The 21,432-nt window shown below is 28.9% G+C and overlaps 1 protein-coding gene across 2 annotated transcripts in view; it reads left to right on the top strand.

Annotated features, from left to right (window-relative positions):
- The window catches only part of LOC111026186 (adenylate cyclase type 5), a 125,095-nt gene that overhangs the window by 84,353 nt on the left and 19,310 nt on the right, over positions 1 to 21,432 (top strand). The window contains exons 4-9 of one of the 2 annotated variants that reach the window (XM_022304213.1): positions 11,961 to 12,116; positions 18,025 to 18,231; positions 19,531 to 19,705; positions 19,797 to 20,065; positions 20,419 to 20,568; positions 20,634 to 20,755. In XM_022304213.1, the coding sequence (XP_022159905.1) occupies positions 11,961 to 12,116; positions 18,025 to 18,231; positions 19,531 to 19,705; positions 19,797 to 20,065; positions 20,419 to 20,568; positions 20,634 to 20,755 (1,079 nt within the window). Of the gene's footprint in view, positions 1 to 11,960; positions 12,123 to 18,024; positions 18,232 to 19,530; positions 19,706 to 19,796; positions 20,066 to 20,418; positions 20,569 to 20,633; positions 20,756 to 21,432 lie in introns of both variants that reach the window. The other variant, XM_022304212.1, reaches the window with a different exon arrangement.

The raw sequence follows: 21,432 nt of genomic DNA, 5'->3' as shown, positions 1-21,432 counted from the left end.
TATTTCTGATGTATGAGTTATATTGCTCTAATATAATTTTACTAGTAACTTTCGGAATAAGATAATTGATTTGTCTTAGCAATAAGTTTTAAAATAAAGTATTTATGATGACAAACTATAATTAATTTAAACTTGAGTGTGTAAACATGTTATTATGTGATTTCAAATGAATGACTGTTTTAGTTGTAATAACATAATAATTAAAACTAAATATGACAGCGGGGTATGCACTGATTATATTCTCACATAGTATTTAAAGGGCTAGAAAATTGTAAATGTAACTTAAGCGCAAAATGCTTACTTAACATGTTCCTAGTAGTATACTATCTATTGTATATATTTTCATCCGAATAGTGCCGTTTCCCCCGAGAAAAGTATTCCCGTTGAATTTCGTTTATGAAAAATATCAAGAAGACGAAATATTTTTCAAATTACCTTTTCACAAGAGTCCCTATTAAATAAATATAACCCAATTTATAAATACATACATACATATATATATTATTTGTTTTGTTTTAGTAAAACGCTAACCTTTATATTGTCTATTTTGTGTTTGGTTTCTATCAAATAAAATGCTATAACGAAGTACCTACCTAACATAAAATGTATGTTTTTAAATTCAATTTGTGTAACTGAATTATATACGTCCAAATTAATAACAAACTCGAAACACGAATGTGTATAGGTCATAATACTCGCTCATGCTAGTTAGTATATTATTTTCGTATTGATCGACGATGAAATAATTATAAAACAACAATATAGTCGATGAATTATGTTTCATCTATGGTTATTATAATTTTACATCTCAAAAATTCAATTTTCAATTTTATGTGTTTGATGTAATACTATAATAACATTGCGGTTTGCGCACAAAATATACACATATAACTATGTGCGCATTTACAGGCATTTTACTCGTAATGTTTGTTTTATTAAAATCATTAAAAATAAGTATACATCTCTTTCCGTTAACTAGATCACTAAGTTTGGGTAGGACAAAAAGGTGTAAACTAGCGAATAAAGTCCAATTTTTGTTCAATACATATTTAAAATGCAATAGTTAAGATAAGTATCAAGTAAAAATTCCAACTCTTGGTAACTTTTATTTTTCACAATCACGTTATTTTTGTGAAATTTTCCATAAGATATACGGTGGAAAAACTAAAGTAGGTTTTAAAACTGAACTTTGAGCAAGAGAAAATTCTATATTTTAGTTCTCAAAAGCTTTATAAGTTTTGTATATCTGAAATGTATTACTTGTTTTGTATTATTATTATTATTTACGCGTGAACTTATCGCACGGTATAATATATTTCAAAATTGAATTCTTGTTTCTAAACATAGTTATTTTGACTTTGATATGGTAGTCTTTGAATTGTTCAGAATATCATAAACGTCAGTGCCCACAATAATTTTATACTGGGATAAACGTTGACTCTCGTCTGTCTGAAATGTTATCATCGTAAAAATGAATAGTATATAATTTTCTATAGAGGCAGTACCCTTTGCATGTATAATATATGCTGAAAATATGAGAATAATTTATTTGTGTAATGTGATTTGTACATTTACAAGGGTTTCGCCTACACAAGCTTAACAAATTTTAACAATGTTTTATCAACAAAGTTTTATTTGAAATTAACATTTTAAGTTTAGTCATTTGACATTAATCGTGGAAAATAAAATCTGCAGTGATTATTGTCGTATACAAAAATATAATACACACATAAAAGGAAGACTTTAAAATGCCTCTTCTTGTGGCCAAATAATGTTAAACAAAGCGTCAATTGGTATCAGTCTCCTAAACCAGCTCGAAGACTTAAAAAAAAATAAAACTTTTATTTAAATTTTGATTGTTCTTATAATGCAGTAGTTGTAGCTTTCAAAGCATTTTACAACCACGTTGGTTTTATAGGTTAAGTAATAACTAGTAAATAATAATAATAATAATAATAATAATAATAATAATAATAATAATAATAATAATAATAATAATACACTGACCCACATAATATATCGAGTGAACTTTTATTAATACTAATCGTATCCTTAATGACGGTAAGACTATAATTTAAGCACGAGTTTGTAGCTTATAGTTTTTGAATATGTCGATAGTATGGTATCATTTAATCGTGATTAATCATTTACAAGACATCAAAGTCGACAATATTATATTTCACGCAAAAGTTCAATAGGTACTGTAAACTCATGTGTACATGCATATGCTGGAAAAGGGGCATGGTCATGATTAAGAAAAAACAAGGATCTAATGAATGAGTACATGAGATATTTAAATGATATGACTATTGAATTATGTACTTACAAATCGATTCTATAGTGAAACGTAATATATAAATATAATAACTGATCAAAATATTATTATATTTGAATGAATAATGAATGTATAAACATTGGCCATTAAGTTATATTATAATGTGAAAATTCCAGATCAATGACATTTAAACTCAGATTAACCTTATCTAAATTGTTATACCATATATCAGGGTACCTACCTCATGTTATTATGAACAAAATTACCATGCAATGTGCATTTATTATTAGAACCTTTTTATGTCCTGCGACTTTTGACACACTATCAAATCACAGAATATGTGCAATCAAATATTCAAATCACTCTAGAAATAATTAACTTTCTAAAATACGATTTGTACTAATAACTATTAGTTTAGTCATAATAAATTAGTATAACTAAGTGCAAACAAAATTTATTCTACAGTCAAACAATATCGTATAGCGTATTATTCATTATACAGATTAAAATGAAAAATCGTAATAAATGTGTATAAAATATTATACTGTTCGTTATTATACTATCCAAGTTTTAATTCCATATCACTATTCAACGCGTAGGCTACTTAACGCGTGTCTATTATATAATATAATTTAGCACATATTATTACAGTCATTATTAGGGTCGAGAATTCAAATTTTGTCGGATTTTTTGTGGATTATAATAATATGGAATAATGTCCGCAAGCTGCAATAAATTATCAGTTTGTATCAAGTAAAAATAATCCTACAGTTGTCAACGACACGCACAATATTATTATTATACTAGATTTACGGTTATAATATTTTGATGATTTCAATAACTCGAATGGACCAAAACTTATCCATAAGTAATATTACAATTTACAAAACAGATATTTTACACTTAATAAACCAAGTGTAATTTTTTTACCCAAAGGTCATATAATCAGGTATCACCGGTTTGCGTATGAATATTTTGCATCTTATACGCGTATTTTTTTTTCGCGAAGTTGTTTAAATATACCTACCTTTAAGACCATATTTTCAAATTCTTGAGATATTTGTAGTATTTGTAAAATGTCCTGTAGAGATACGAATGTCTGTTTTACTTTCGAGAACTCCCCGTATGTCTACTTTAAATTATTAAGTGGAACATAGTTTACCTAATAATTTTGACATATCAAAGTAAAAATTTGAACCAGTAGTTTTTGATCTCTAGAATATCTAAATTGATGAGCTTGAAAAATAGTGACTTAAACATTTTAGAAGTTAATTAATACTAATCTATAAACATTAATAATTCGTAAAAATGGTTCAAGCATAATAAATACACTTTAAATAACTCACCAACTACTAGTTCGAAATTCAAAATTAGATACCTACCTACATCAGCATCTTGAGAACAAATTATCCATTTTATAATTCACAGTAGGTACTCGTTTGAAAAACAAAAGATATTTGTATCAGTGCAAGACACTCCATATGTTACAAGTGCAGACATTTTTAATGATTTGAGAATAGTATGATATTTAAGTTATTTGAAAATTCCAAAAACCAGATTTCAAATAAATCCATTATTAAAGGGAAAAATGTGGGTGAGCATATTCTCGGAGAATCTTTCTGTGTATATCAGTAACTACTATCCGATACAGAGTTATTTTTCACCGGCCTTTGGAATGCCCGCATATCGTGCACATCGTACATATTTTTTTTCACTGCGGTATCATTACAAGTACTTATAATTTTATGTACCTAGTCTCGTTTTTTACCGAACGTTCTTCGGACAGCAAATTCTCAGCGCTCGTGCGCTATCGTCTGAACACGTTTCAACATATAAATTAAACTCTAAGTCTGGTGTTTGTTACGCCACATTCGGATGCTGCGAGCCGCCAGAAGGGTTGTTTATGGTTTTCGCGAAACGTAAACATTGCTGAAAAACCCAGGAACGCGTATCATTGACCCGGGGATAAGCTTAAGTGTTGCTTCAGTGTGCTCAGCGTGTACATACCGCCAACACGCCGGGCCCGGAAAAGGGTACGCGTAGTGGTTCAACCAATATTGTTCTAATAATTTGCCCCTCGTACATCCGTCGAGCCCCTCTTCCGATATATTATAATTAAATGTAATAATATAATAGGTATAGCCACTTACTAATCAACAAACATTAATTAACACAAAAAACAACACGCGTCGCGTTCGATGTCTTGTCGATTATAAATTATAATATTATAATGTGTATACGCATTAGCGTACCCAGGTATTATGGGGTACCACGAGGTAATAATATGTAAGGTATACATGGTTGAAGGGTTATTATACTTGGACACTATAAACGGTTCAAACGTCTGGCTGGTTTCAAAACCACGTTATGTAGGCACCTATAATCATTATACCGAGTATACCCAGGTATAATATTGTTTAATATAATAATATTATTACGCTGATGGCAGTGTTAAGCGTCTCAGCTCATAATATGCATTTTGAATTTTGATCGCATGAAATATCAAACGATAGTGTACCCTTCTATATGAGTATAATTGTAACCCATAATATACACTTTTTATTTTACTCTAAATTCCATTTCGATTTTCTAATAATTTCCTTTTTTACAATTACTTACCAGACTCATCGAAACTGTTCAACCGTTTACGACGAACAACAACCGGGGAAAAGAAATACGTTTCTCACAAAAACGGTCAACCATCTTTGTTAAATATTATTGTAGATTTTAACTACTGATAGTATTTCGAGAACATGACGTATTATTATATGTATTCATAATAATAGGAAATAATCGGTTGTTAACCTCTGATGTTTAGGGTGATTCGCCAGGCATCCTCAGTCTTTCTCACTTCCTTTTGTCCTTTACAATATTGCATTAATAGAATTCTGATTTTTGGAATTATCAAGTATATCTACTTAAATACTGCTTAATTTTGCTCTTTATTTATCTGTAGTTATAAAAACTTTTTGTCAATGAAAACTGCTGATTTTTACCTTGAATTACTAAGCAGATATTTTCGTTTTAATTTGATGCATCTTAATCGAAATTCGAACAATTTTATTACATTTTACGATACCATACATATTATTCTGTAAACCTGTATTATCATGGGCTTTTCCTCTTAATTTATAAACTGGATAAGCTCGTTCGAATTTTGATTGATGTGCAACAATATTTCATGAAAATGGTCTGCTTAACAGATTTCCATAAAAGAAGATAATTTTCATTAGAAAAAAAAAATAAGTTCCCATCTAGACAGGGCACTTAAATGGCTTAAAATAATCTAATTGTTTGAAAATATGGACTTAACTTTGGTGTACTTAAAAATACCAATAATTAGAATGTAAATAAATATTAAAGGAAAAATGGGAATGTGCATGCTCGATGAATAACCCTGTATATTACAATTGAGTAATAATACGACATATCCGACTGTTGTACAATAACTGTAGCAACAATTGTAGGCAATCTGTGGCGTTTAAAAATAGGTAAAATGTAATATATATTAACGTATCTCCAAATCTTACGATTTGGAAATAAAAATCTACATGATTCGTTACCTAAAATTAGTGAGTAATAATTATTACTACTATAAGTGATGAAATATGGCACTGTAATTAATAGTGTTTCGTGTTCAACGGAATAGTAACAATTCTAGAGCTTTCCGTGGCGATAAAATCAACAAACCAAAAAATAATAATTATTATGACGGTGGAGAGCCAAACCCCGAGGTAATCGTGTTTTTGGCAAAATTCACATTGGAATACGCCCACAAGTTCTGCCTCATCTCCGCGCACTGGAACGGGACCAAAATATACACGACGACGAGCCTACGCGATATTATTATTATCACACCGTTGCGAGATAAATATGAGTCCTACACACCCCATCATCCTACCCGACGGGTGGATAATAATATCGTATAATATATTATGTCTGTATATCTACTTCTCGTTGCTATACAATGTAATAAATGTAATAAAATGCGATGTAATAAATGCGAGTACGAAACACGCTTTGCAGCAATATAGACGAGGCGCGTTCTGCACAGTTCTTTGTGGACTTTGTGGAAACAGTGTGATGCGCGTGTGCACGAGCTTGGGGTGTGCACAAATTAAACTAAAATCCTAATAAAACGATGACGACGAAAACTACGGTCTGTCGTAGGTATATCATAGGTGATATGACACCTGCTGTTGTAACCCGACAATAGCCATATAGTCGTATAATAACTCGAGTACGTATAAATATGTGAAACGTGCAGTTAAAAAATGTAATAAACATACTTTTTGGTAAAATTGTAAATTCAAAAAAAAAAAATTATTATTGTTATAAATTATAATTTTATATATGATTGTTTTATGATACAATTGAGTATTTCCAATCGATTATTCATTTAATATTATTGTAACAAATAATGGTGTTTATTCACAGGCAATGATATAATTCTAAATTTCAAAATTATTAGCAAATATAGAATTTAAACTAAAATTTAATAAATTAAATACTCGATTAAAATAGAAATCTATGTCTCCAGGTGTATATTTTAAAAATTTTATTTTATTTTTATTTTCATACGTCATTAAGAATCATTTTTGTCCCATTCATTTTGTTCTGGAGTTTGTCGGATAATGTTGACATTTTGTCACCGTATCAATTCAAAATTAAAATACCTGTTGAGATAATACAAAAAGAAAATTCTGTCAAAAAGAAAAATGCATTCTTAAAATTAATATAGATTATTAAATTGTACGTAAATTTATCTTAACTGATAAAATTTAACTAGCTCACTGAAGTTTCTACTCGCAAAAAGTGTATCCATTTTCGTTTTCGTTTTCTAGCCGAACGTCTTAAAATAGTTAAGCACACCCATATATAGATACCCGTATTATCGCGTTTTCTCGACCTATTCCATACACTCTTCAGCCGTTATTTACTCGACACGAAGGGTATTCTCGGGAGGCCAAATATTAAAAACACCAATTTTCTTCTACTCGACACGTAATATACATATTATACGTATGGTACTTATACGTGGCGCACTATGAGTATACCTTCACATCATAATATTACGACTGTTCGACGACGCGGAAAAGGACATAATATTTTTACAATATCATATTATTATAAATATTGTAGTACAGGCGGGTACCTATAATACTGTACGCACCATTTTTAAAACGACATCACACTATATTAAACATTAGATATTATATACGATATGTACGCGTATTATGGTAGTGTATAGAGGTACCTTTCGCGACCGTCTGACCCGAAATCTCATCTCGAAATCTGCCGGTTCCTTCCGTATTATTATAATAAATAATAATAATATTAATCGCGTAACACTGAGCGCGATCGTCGAAAACTTAAGCTGCCATGCCCTTATAATACGACGTACGGGACGAAAGTGACTGCAGTTGTCCCGATAAAACACGGCCGCCGGCTGCCTTTTCCATGTCAAAAGGGCTCAAAGTAAAAAACCGAAACGATTGGACGAAAACGAAATTTCATAGTCTTGCAGACAGCAGTGTCGTACAATGTGCGATTATGATATCAAAATGACGATTGTTATTATTTGATTTTAATCGATTTCATCGCACAACCGCGGGCGGCGCGACTTCAGTATTTTAGGTATAGTCGTTTAACCAGCCAACCGAACTCTGAATTTCGTGTTTGTAGAGGTATTATGATAATTATTATTACGCTACCGCAGAATCCTATATAGTCGTCGTCATTGTCTGTACATATCTATTGTTATTATGATCGTCACGTTCGCGAATATTCAACGTACATAGACAACACACTCACTTAAATAGGTAATATTATGAATTTATGTCCACTTGATGTTTTTAGTTATTATTATAGTGATTACCTATAAACATATTTACATCTCATTTTGTACATCGAATAAATAATGAAGTATATTATATACTTCAGTAGGTAATCTAATCACAAATTATGATATTATTATCTGTTTATACACATTTATTATAACCGTATCTAACTAGGTTTCCAAACTTAAATCAATGGAACACATGGGGTAATATTATTATAAAAACTAAATAATCTAATAAACATTTTAAATTTTAATTATATCCTTGGGATCTAATTTTTCAACTTTTTCATACCGTTTTATCATATTATACATAACTCGCCCGTATAATTATTATTGTTTGACCATAAGCCTCATCGCGATATTTATATTATAATGTTATTATGTTCAGCTAGAATGAGTCTACAATATTATAACAAATACGCACATATAAGCTATCATACTGTACTACTGCATACTATTATATTGTTACGAAAATTTATTTTCTATCGAATTGTTTTATCGCTGAATAATAAGGTTTACAGATTTTTACCAAAAAGTTTGAGTGTTATTTATAGTCATAATATATATATCGTGTTAAAATAAAACGGAAAAATAAACTTTTTTAGCATGAATACACTAGATTGGACCTTAAACGTTTCAAAAAACTATTTAATATAGATATTTGTATTTATTTCATTAACAAATTTTACATTTCATATTTTATTACAACTTTAACTGTTCTAATTTGTTTTAACTTTATTTAAGTATAACTTGAAAATTTTAAATATAATTCTAATGTTAAGTTTATTTTTGTTAATAATATCGATTTTTTGGACCTAGGTTAGGTACAAAACATTCGATAAATAATTATTATTATAATACCAATATATAAATGTGTTTTACTTTTACATACAATATCATTGAAAACAAATTAGTTAATATCAAAATGTATTATTGTTTTTGTTTTTATTATTTTATTTAACGAGCTAACTGGTTAACTGAGAACACTGTTCACACACATTCATCGCAAAATGTCTGCAATAATTAAATTAATAAGTTAATTTAATTAAAATTAATTAACTTATAACTGAACTGAGTTATTCATAAATAATTCATTATTATTACATTTTATCTTGTTGAATTTTTGTTCAACCTTTACTTAATTGAGTTAAAATAATTCACCAACTTGTCCAGTCTTGCTAAAAATTACATTTTCATACTGCAATTACTGCCGATTCTATTGCCAATGTTGTCCATGTACAATAGAGTCAACACTATAGTATTAGGATTAGTATCGATCAAAATATCAAATTATTAAAATTAAATAGAGAATAATTATTCTCAAGTAATTTAGTATTATAAGAACAACCCTCATTCATTGCTAGTAATTTAACAGATAGTATTACTTACTACTTTCTAGTAAAACTATTATATTATTATAATATTATAGAAATTCAAGAGTTACATATTTAAACACAATATATTAAATTATATGAAGATACTCAAATCTAACAAACCTTAGATAAATAAAATTCATAGTTTAAATTGGTTCAAAGTTATATGTGAGATTTGTTTGTCCTTGATATCAATCATTTGATTAGTTATGCCCGTCGGGTTTCTAAGATCAAGATTTAATGGCCAAAAAACTGTTTACCAAACATATCTAATTTCAAAGATCTCGATGTTAGAGACATCGCCAAATTGGGTCAACTTGAACTACTGAGTGTTATATATATATATATTGTACGTGAATGAGAAAAACAAACAAAATACCAATTTAAAGTAATGTTATCAAAAGTAAAACAATGACATATTGTCTTACCTGCAATATCTACCTGTGAGATGGAGTTCTTAGAACTTTTTGTTTTTGGATCTGATACTATATAGTAATACATATATAAAAATTACGAATATAAAATGTATTATAACATAATATTATGTTATATTACTATGTTGCTGTATACCTTCCATCATAAATATTAAATATGTGAACGATTTTATTATGCAACGGCCAACAAGGCCAATAATGCATATTATGCTCTGGGTAAATAAAAATTACCAACATTTGAGAGTTACGTATTTGATGCGAGTTGGGTGCATTGATTTTATAATCTTTAGCGTTAAATTAGAAAATACAAAACAATTTAATTATGTTCAACCTATACACTTAGTTTAGCTAGTACTTTAATTATTATTGATAAAACATTGCCATTAGTACCCGCACTTATATAAGAAATTGCCTTCATTTTATGGTTTACCGCATTGTAGTTTTGTTTCAGTCATGTTTTTCAGAAACTATTCAAATAAAATAAAGAATATATTTCGAGACACAAATATGACTTAAATTATATTCATAAAATATACTTGATACATAAGTACATCATTATTAAAAGGCAATATCATAGTATTTGGTCATTAGGTACTACCTATTCTCTATCTGAGATGTTTATCAGATGGTGAAAGATTAAAACCAAATCGAATTAAATCCCCGGAAGAAGAGCATATTCAGAAGATTACTATTATTATTATGTATTCATTCGACCCTTAGATAATACACTATAGGTCGTTGGTGGATTTTACACTTACCGCGGTTTTGCCTCAACAACCATCTTGTTTTCATAATTAATAAAGCCGAAGAACTGAATTAATTTCTATGCAAAAAGGTATATGCGGTGATATTATACAGTGTGTTTTTTAAAAATTAAACATGGTTATTTTATTGCAATACTTCACTGAAATCATGAATGTTGGTAAAAGTTTGGCAATGCATCAATAAAATTATTTTCCTAAAAGAGTTCAATAATAACGTTTTGTAATTTCAATCAAAATTTGATTGTCATGATTATCGGCGTTATACAAATGGTACTATTATATCATATTTGAATGTTAAATACACAACTCATATAGATTTATACACACCAATCATGTATTGTGCATTACATTGAACTAAATAAATGTCTACTTAAAATTTTCTTGTACATAAATTATACTAACAATCAAAAAATATTGATGATTATTCAAAAATTGTATACAGTGTAAATAATTATTACGTTTTTTTGATTTTCGATGTTCCTTATCATAATTATTATAATATTGTTTTAATTCTACATTTTGAATTGCACATTATATGTTAAGGCCCCTGCAAACTCTATGCATTTTTCATCAAATCGACCTTAGCGACTGACAAAAATTTAAGTACTTCTAGTTTTTCGATTTAAAAAATGTAAAAATGTTTTAATTGTTCAACAAGTCTACTTTGCATCGGTGAGACTATATTTTTTATATTTTTTATATTTTTGAAGATATTCAATACTAAAAATTTATAAATTTATAAAATGTAAAATATTTATTCTCGTCAAGAATTTTTCTAAAATTGAAAAATTGCTCCGACCGATTCAAAGTAAACTTGTTTACCAACACAAACATCTTTACATTTTTTAAATCGAACCACTAGAAGTACCTTAATTTTTGTCAGTGCGACGGCTATTTCACGTTCATAAATTGGTTTTGAATATTTTGATCTAGACATTGAATGACTTGTGCGTGTGCTTGCGTGCGACCATAAATCAGATAAGAAATAACAATGTATTGTAAATTGATGCGGGTCGCGGGTGATGGTAGGAGAGTATACACACACTAATGATCATTTACTACACACACAAAGACGATCAGTAATCGCAGGAACGAAATAATTGCCTAAACACAACTCCTTAAAAATGACACATTTGCAGGGACCTTAATAATATGCTTACCAATGTCCTACACGTCACCAAAGCTCTGTAGTGAATAGTTCACTTATATACTATAATTTATAAGTCATAATAATTGTTTTCTATTATTTTTTTTTTTTTTTGTCTCATACAGAGAACGCCAAAAAAATGGACGAGCCTTCGACAACACCGCAAAACAGCAGAAGAATCTATAACGGAAATGGAATCATCGCCGCAGACGCAAAGACGCACTAATTGGGCGGTTTACCAACATTTTTCCACAGCTTCCGACTCGCCAACACCATTGCTGGTAAAAGTAATAATAATAATAATAATAATGATGATTTTTTTTCTATACATGAAAATTGCTGTAGAAAAAAAAATATTCATGAGGGTGATGATTGATGTAACCGGCCACAATGACAGCTAAATGAACAAGGTTTATACAAGAACGGTTTTATATAAATATATAAATAATATATTATATTATATTATCACGTACAAATATACGTTGATGAGCACTAATGTGTGTGGAGTGTGTGTGCGTTTTGAACTTTTGCCCAGCGGTTATGCAATATGTATAAACAAGAGAGGAAATACCCATGTAATTGAATAAATTATCACCGAAAGCCCTCGAGTACATCGGAAACGCTGCCACAATGTCTATATATAGCTAGATCTGAGGGTGGTTTATGAAAATTCAAATTACCAATAACATTAATTACTCCTCTTAATTTTCGGTAAAATTAAAAACTATGCCCATAACAATATATTTTGTTATGAACAATCGATCGAATGTACAATATATAATGACGTGCAAGTTGACATGACCGATTATCCCTGAAACAATTATTATTATTATTAACAACCTGCGTTACATTTTAAAAAGAAAAAATAACGATACATAATATTTACAAAATAAATATTTATTATGATAAACTGTATACATAATTACCCTATAAAAAAATAAAAAAACGAAACAAATTAAATTTCTACTGAAAATAATGTATGTGATTTATTTTAAACATCATTTTTATTATCCTTGAAAAAGTACATTTACAATCAATTTAACGAACAACAGATTAATATATAATAAGTTCTAAGAAGAAAAACATTTTCTTTTTTTTTTGTCAGTTTTATCCTTAAGGTTAATGTATAACTTTAAAGTGTGATATTATGTTATTTATTTTCTATTAAAATTTATGTTTAGTAATGTTTTTTGGGGAAATATGCAAATAATAAGAATATAATATCATCGGTTTTAAAGTATATTTATCACACTTTTTTCGACTAAAAATGAATAGGTACATAAAAAAACAATTTTCAATTCTATAAGTTGTTCAGATGAAAATTACATGTAAAAATATTTTATGTTTCATTTGTGTACAGACGTGTTATATCTATAACATATAATGATAAGTGTAGTGAGTGTCGACTGTGAGCCATGGATAACCTCCACGTAAAGTTAAGTTAAAGATATTACTTTTTGAGAAACAATTTTTTTTTTATTCAGCTATATTGCTTTAATGCATTATTTTCATTTTTTTTTCTATTTCAGAATTATTGCTGTTATTTTATTCTGGTAATTTTTTTTTCATAATTTTATCATCAGTTACCCTGTGTATTTAAATAATTTCATATAATACATTTTATGTTGTACTAAGTTTTGCCGTTTAGCATATTTCTTGTTATTAGTTTTGGGGGGTTATCTTTGTACAATGGACAGGCAGTATTAAAAGGAATCCATACAGCAGCTATTCGTTGTTTGTAAAAACCACTCAACGTGCGTAAGAACCATTCGGGCAACAACATCAGTCTTGTCTAATACATCAACATGTTAAGCATAATATAAAAAAAAATATTTACTACATCTCATAACATTTTTTTATTTTTTATTTTGATCATATAATTATTCTTCTGAAAAAAGTTATTAAAGTTCAAAAATCATAAAAATGAAAGATTTTAAAACAATATTTACTTTTCTTCGTATTTAATAACGTTATATAAGCATAAAAAAATATGACTTTACGACACTTTATTTGAGATCTTTTCGACAATGTGTACGAATCTGTGAATTGTATCTTAATTAACACAAAATGATTTTTTCACTACAAACAGTACAAACCGAATTTTACCTTAAACATTTTTTATTTTGTTTTTTGCAAACAACATATTATTGAGCGTATAAACGTTATATATTTGATGTAGATTGCTCTTAATAATGGATATATTTTATTTTTAAAATGTATTGCTATAATAATCTTCAATAACTAGTAAAGTCAATAGTTTTCTATTTTTTTCGGAACCAAGATAATCTACTGGTCAGTTTTAAATTTATTTTGACTAAGTTTTTGTACAGAAAGATTATTTTTCGGGTTTGATGTTGTGTGCGCATATTTTTTTCGAGTAAAAAGAGTGTCCCATACGTTTCTCTCATGATTAAACCTATCTATAAGCAGGTACATAGATTGCTTATTGAAAACAGGTGGAACTACAATGATATAAGTTTCAGAACTTTTCAGTAGTTTTTCAATAAAAAAAAAAACCAATACATTTATTTGTATTTATTTCTAGGCCAAATGATATGAATAATTAATTAATTAACACCTTTTTTTAAAAATGTAAGAAGCTTACAGGTGAATTGCCCTCTAAGTTCTAATACATTTGGCCCAACAGGTAGAAGGTTTGAAGTTTGAAAGTTTGAAACTGAAAATTTTATTTCCGTACAAAAGGCACTAGAAGGATGAAGGAAATTGGACAGTTGGGTTTTTTTTTACATGAACAGCATTGTTGAACAAAATAAGTTATTTTTTAAAATCTGAATAATCCGTAGAAATATAAACGAGATTGTTAAATATATTTAGCAAATACAAATGTTCATCCAATATCTGAAATTGAAATAAATCATTCGGACGCAAAGCCGAATAAAGTCCTTATTATAAACATTTTGATATGTGGCTCAATCTTTTATATTAACTAACTATTAATGATAGAACACGAAAAACAGACTAAAGAAAATATCTATTTTGATCATTTTGAATTCAGGTCTCTCAATCTCTGCACCAACAATTGAGGCATCTTTAAAGATTTCTAGTGACGGAATCTGAATCCAACTTTTGAATTAAAAGGTTCTTGGATAAAAGGTGGTTTTAACTTTCAGATACAGTAGTAATGTTTGGGCTTATATGTAAAATAAAATGGGTTGAGATAGATTAACAAAGCAATACTCACTCTAATATTATACTGTTCTACTTAATATATACATTTATTAACCTCATTAAAATAAACTGCGCGAGTATTGAATGTCATACCATATATTATAGATGTATTACAGTATTGTTTCTTCTTACGTTCATGGAGTATTTGTTAATTGATGATTCAAGTTTATTCGAACTCTTTATAATGTATCTACTGAACTATCAAGTATAAAAAGGCACTTAACAAAACTAATCATTATCTAGTCTTAAGTGCTGACAAACATATCCGAATAACAGTTAATAACATAACACGGTTGGTAGAATTGTGTGTGATGGTTATGTCCCATATTTAAGATTAATATGGCTTAGGTATATGTGTTTATTAGTGTTTCGACATCACGTGTAAAGTATTTCAGTTTCATTGATTTTTTTTATTCGTTAAAAAACAATTTCACATCAAGTAGTTTTTAAAACAATTATCCGATGCAACGTTGTCGTAATTGTTGTTTAGTTTGTTAATTATTTAGATCATAATAAAATTGTTTTGTTTTTGTTTTTTTGGTATTAATTTATTTCATATTGTTTTTATTATTTTATTACTGAGTGTTATTGTGAATCAATTTTATAAACCTTCATTTCTAAAATTAACAATATTTTGAACATGATAAACAATTGTTTTTGGTAAGTTATTATCATGTCTATAATTTTATGATCACCGCATAATTTAATTTTTCAAGATTTTACTATAAAACTTTAAACAAAAACGGAACAAACTGAATTATTACTGAATAGTTGATTAATTTTTAAGTATTGATAACAGACACCTCCACGATTTCAAGAATTATAAAGTATAAGAATAAAAATACTAATATATTAGTAAGTAAACAATTTAAATGTAACTACCTACTTATTGTTATCTCGATTTAAACACTTAACTGATTTTTTCTATGACTTCGTAGAAAAAAAAGTTTTAATTGATTGTTTTTTATCAATTAAATTCCTAAAGAATTTACTCGAACTTTCACTACTATCATATAGGTAATTATAGTTCCTCAAGATTGTGAATTAATTATAATTAATAAACCATGATGTGTTTTAATATTTAAACTATGCTGTAAGATCATCTAATTCAATGACATAAAACAGGCAATACAAGCAAAATATAGTATAGACAATTTTAACATAAACAAATTAACTTCAAAAATCAGATTTAATATGAAAAAACATAAGAGTATTAACAATATAGTTTCAGAATACGTTGATTTTTTTTTTATCATACATGCGTGTCCAAGTTATTCTTATATTTTTATATTTTTATTTCATTCATCAACATTTTATTTCTTTTTCCCGAAATGCCACTAATGACGTCGAAACTTTTAGCTACCAACGTAAAAATCCGTGAATAATATTTTATTTTAATAATGAACGATAAAAGGATATAATTCGTTTATAATGATGTATATATTATGTTTTTTTCTTAAACTTTCTAAATTGTCAATTTATTGTAGCCATATGATTTGATTTTGTTACAATTATTAATTAGCTTCTTTCAAGGAATTAAATATGAAATTTGTTTTTTTTATTATATATGTGCAGAATATCTCACTGTTTTTGTCCCGCAACAATAAATTTATTTGTAATTAATTTTTCTTTAAATCTTATTTTTGTAAGTTGTTACTACATTACAACATCAATAAAACAATCAACAAATTTCAACTTTTAACTTTTTTTCTGTTTGTGAATTGTAAATGAAATCAACTCATTCAAAAAACCAATTTTCATTATCTGAAACTATAGTACTTACTCATTTTGCAAGACTCAGATTTTAAAGATAAATAGTTTGAAAATTATATTGCCTGTAGGTTGTAATAGAATGGTCTGATCAGACAACCTGCATACTGTCATCACAAACAAAATATTTATTATTGTTTAATAAAAATGAAACGAAATTGTTCTTAAATTGTTGTTCGTTTTACATTAGTGCGCATAATAGCATAGCTCCTAAAATAAAACAATAGAAATCCGTATACTTACAGACGAAAAATCACATTATACTAATTCAGATTTCACGTCTAAATTAATAATTTAATGTTTCATCTTGATTGTTTGATTGTTGAGACTAACTTTTTTTTATGCATTTTTTTTTAAATAATGTATACTTGAATAACTATGTATAATTAATATTACAGTCTAATCAGTGCCAGTTAAAATATAAGCCCGCGATCATGTACAATAGTCGAGCTGCAACTTAGTCGGTATATCAGTTGCTACCGTATCATAGGTGTTATCTCATACTTAAATGTTATATTCTAGTAAAATATTAGTCTAAATATAATTTATTTTACTTGGTAAGCAAATGTTTTGTTTTGTTTTGTGCTTCTAAAATCTGCGATTGCCGCGTGTTTTATGTGCGTCTCAAGTTTCAACGTAGTTAAGCCTCGTTTGAAACGATAAATATTTTAAACGGTGTAATTATTACGGCGGCACATATTATATTATTATACAAACTAAAATTTTGGACGATTATCATGTATTCGAAAATAATAATTACTCATAAATAGGGCACAGTCGAACGAACACAATAAAATTGCCTTCGCCATGAACAGAACATCTAATACAGTAATACCTATCCACCTATATGTATATATACACATACATCATAATACTTGTAATTACTATTCCTCTGTCCTCTTCGGAACGAAAACGAACGACTGCAGCAGTGTTGTACCGCACACGATACCTATAATACGCAGATAATATTAAGACGGAGAGGTATGAGGGCGTGTATGTTCGTGTATCGAAGGTATAGTGTACAAGGTATGGGTGGTAACCGTATGCCGTGAGAATCGCGGTAAGCTGCTGCAAGTAACAATAATATAAAGTATCACGCGAACCCGCTTTTAATTAATATATTATTATTTTATGACGCCGTATTATTATAATGTGTTCCCGTCGCGGTCGTCGCGAACTCGTCGACTGTGACGTGAATATTGAATGGCAAAACGAAATGTTGTGTTAAAGAGCCGAGGTGCCAGCGAAACAGTCAATTACTCGGAATCCGATCAGCAGCCAGACGCGTGCGAAAGGGTTTCACTGTCGCCCAACAACAAGTTCGTGCCCGGTCTGACGGACGAAAATGGAGACATTCTGCGCGATTTTTCCAAGCTCGGATGTTGCCAAAAGATCACCACGCTGTTGACTTCATCCCATCAGTTCAATAATTTACAGGTCAGGAGATACATTTTTTTTTTTTAATTTTAACTCCAAACTCCCAAACTCGTTACTCAGACGTTGGCTCGAATTGTATAACGGGTACAATTAATATTACCCACAGTGAATATTTTATGACAACTTTTTTTCCCTTAAAAATTACAATTCTCATGAATAATCTTCCCTAACAAAGCATATTAATTGTTAATGAACGACAAAAGTCAATTATAATGAAACTTTTTTAAATCCCTCAAGTTAAAAATAAATTCTTTAGCCAAAATTACAGTAACTGACAAAATAAAATATTATTCCATTTAAATATAGGCAATTACTTAATTTAAAGTTTATCTTTGAAATAATATTTAAGACATACTTACAACAGCTCTATTTTATCTGTAGTTATTCGCACTAAAGATACTCTTTTTTACTTTAATTCAATAAACCTAATTTGCATACAATATTTGTGTATATAATATTTTTTAAGTACAGTAGTTTTTCACAATAACTAGGGATAAAATTTAATAATGGGGAAATCGTATTTAATATTTATACATATTATTATTGTTTGTTTGACTATTTCCTTCCGATGTGTTATTTGCTATAAGACAATTAGGTCGGGTTAGGTATCGTCATTTTTATAATAGTTAAGTCATTTGATATGCACTTTCAAAAAAAAAAAAATGAATATTAATTGTTGACTTACACTTTTATATTCTATGTAACAATGTATCTCGGATTATAGATAATGGATTTTCTGTTAAAATTATAATAACATAATAACTGTATATTTAGGATAAAATTAGTATGTATTGCATCTTATAAGATTAAATTCTGAGATAGTTTCGAGGTTATTAATATTTATGTATGAATTCTATGTCGCTGAATAATTTATCGCTACTAAATCATTCGCATAATAATATGATGCTGGTTTTTAATTAGTATAACCGTGATTGTAGTCTTTGGATTAATCTTAACTCGAATCACTGTACACTAAATAATAACCAAGTAATGCGAACAAAAGCGTCATCCCACGCAATGCACGCTCCAGCGAAATTTGTTTCAACCTTAGAATATTGCTGAGTCAATAATATACGAGACTATATAAATTCATTTATTTACAGACAAATTTACTGATGATAGCAAAACGATTAATTGAAACGTGCATAATATATGCTATACTACTTAACGTATACCATTACATGGTAGGCGGAATATACCTGGGTACCTACTCGATGTACCATACATACGTTTATTCAAAGTACCTTATATTATAGTCTCCTTGTATGCACTGCACGTGCTCGATGTGTGTATTAACAGGTGGAAATGCTCTACCAAAGATATTTTCTGCGAACCAACCAAAGCCACATGGTCCATTTGTTGGTGCTGTTATGCATACTGTTTACGTGTATGGCCATAGCAGTCGTCCTTTCCGACTACGAGACTCAGGTTCAATGTTCCTTGCTACTGTTGTGCTGTATACTTATTTACCTAGGTAAGTTTGAATCCCCAGGGTAAATGTACGATTTTTTGCACTCTGTTACTATATCGACGTGTATAATGTACCGCCCGCACTCTGTCACCAGTCATAATAGGCATAGTGTCACGGTCCGGATTGAACGAAGTATACCTAAGTTTCGTGTCCTACGTGGTGCTGGCCACTTTCCTGCTGATCGAGTTGTCTTTCGGCGTGCTGACCAGATCCCAAGCCGTCACCGTGCCCACGTTGGTGTTCGTCTACATTTCTTACAGTTTGCTGCCGGTCAAGTTACAGTACGCTATTGTGGCTGGCACTGTTTTCATGTTATCGCAGTTGATATTCACCCTGTCCATGGAACAAGGCCTATCAAAACAGGTAACTAAAATATACATCTAGCTTTTTTTGTTTTTCCGTTTTAAATATATTTAATTAATAGTTGTCTTGAACATAAAAAAATGTGTGCGATACTTCACCCTCGGATACACCAAACATTTATGTTTAACCGCATCTATACATTATAATAATACCTAGACTAATAACAATCGCAATGATAATAATCTTCGATCCGGAATTCAAATATTATTTAAAATTAATGACCGAACTTTATAATGGTCTAATATAAACACGCTAATGACCTTCTCGATCGGTTTTTGTACTCGATTATGGGCTACAAGTTCAAGACCAGCTGTCTATGTATAGCACCTAAAAGAACACATTTTGAATTTCAGAGTTTCATTAATCTGCTATTGTTGGCGTGCACAAACGTGACTGGTGTAATGATGCATTACCCGAACGAAGTGGCGAAGAGACAAGCATTCTTGGAGACCAGACAATGCGTCCAGGCGAGACTGACTACGCAAAAAGTTAATCAACAACAGGTACTGAGGAAAAAATTAATTTAAAAATCGTCCCATATACACACGTCAAAGTATTTTAAAAACAGGAGAGGCTGCTTTTGTCAGTGCTGCCCCGGCATGTAGCTATGGAAATGAAGGCCGACATCGCCGGTAAACGCCATGACAGCATGTTCCACAAGATTTATATACAAAAGCACGAGAATGTCAGGTATCTATAGTATTAAAACATAATTGATTTCGCTGTAAATATAGGCCACTGTAATTATTGGTGTACCGCTACAGCAATATTACAATAATAATATTATCATAGTTGAGTGTCATTCAAAAATAAAATACCATAGTTAATTTTATAATATATAAATTCACAATATTAACGTGTTTCAATGCATTTTATAATCTATTCATTTAATACGTACACATGTATACCTACTAGTATATTTTCTTTTAATTTACAAAATAGCAGTATTTATATTACTCAATACTTAACCATCCTAATTTCTGAAAGTCAAATTAATCATATCATAACACTAAATATTATACCATAATATGATATGTTTTCAGGCGTTTATCATATATTTATTATAAAACCGATTAAACAATATATTTATGCATGTATTATGATTCATTTTTTATAATATTCTAAAACATTTTAACTTAATTGTTTATAATAAAGTATAACTTTTTTATCAATTTAACATCGTAAAAAAACCTACATAAAAATCAATAAGTCTTAACTGATTAACAGAAGAAAGTACAAGTATTAATATAATATTTTTCTTAGAAAAAAATCACTAGGAGGTAATTCAATTATTATTTTTAAATTAACATTATAAAACTTTTATTTAAGTTATTCTACTATAATTTATTTACTTTGGCATAGAACAT

Source organism: Myzus persicae, unplaced genomic scaffold (genome assembly GCF_001856785.1).
Source record: "Myzus persicae strain clone G006 unplaced genomic scaffold, MPER_G0061.0, whole genome shotgun sequence".
NCBI lineage: Eukaryota > Metazoa > Arthropoda > Insecta > Hemiptera > Aphididae > Myzus > Myzus persicae.
Note: the sequence above shows the minus strand (reverse complement) of the source record. Positions and strands in the feature narration are given on the sequence as shown.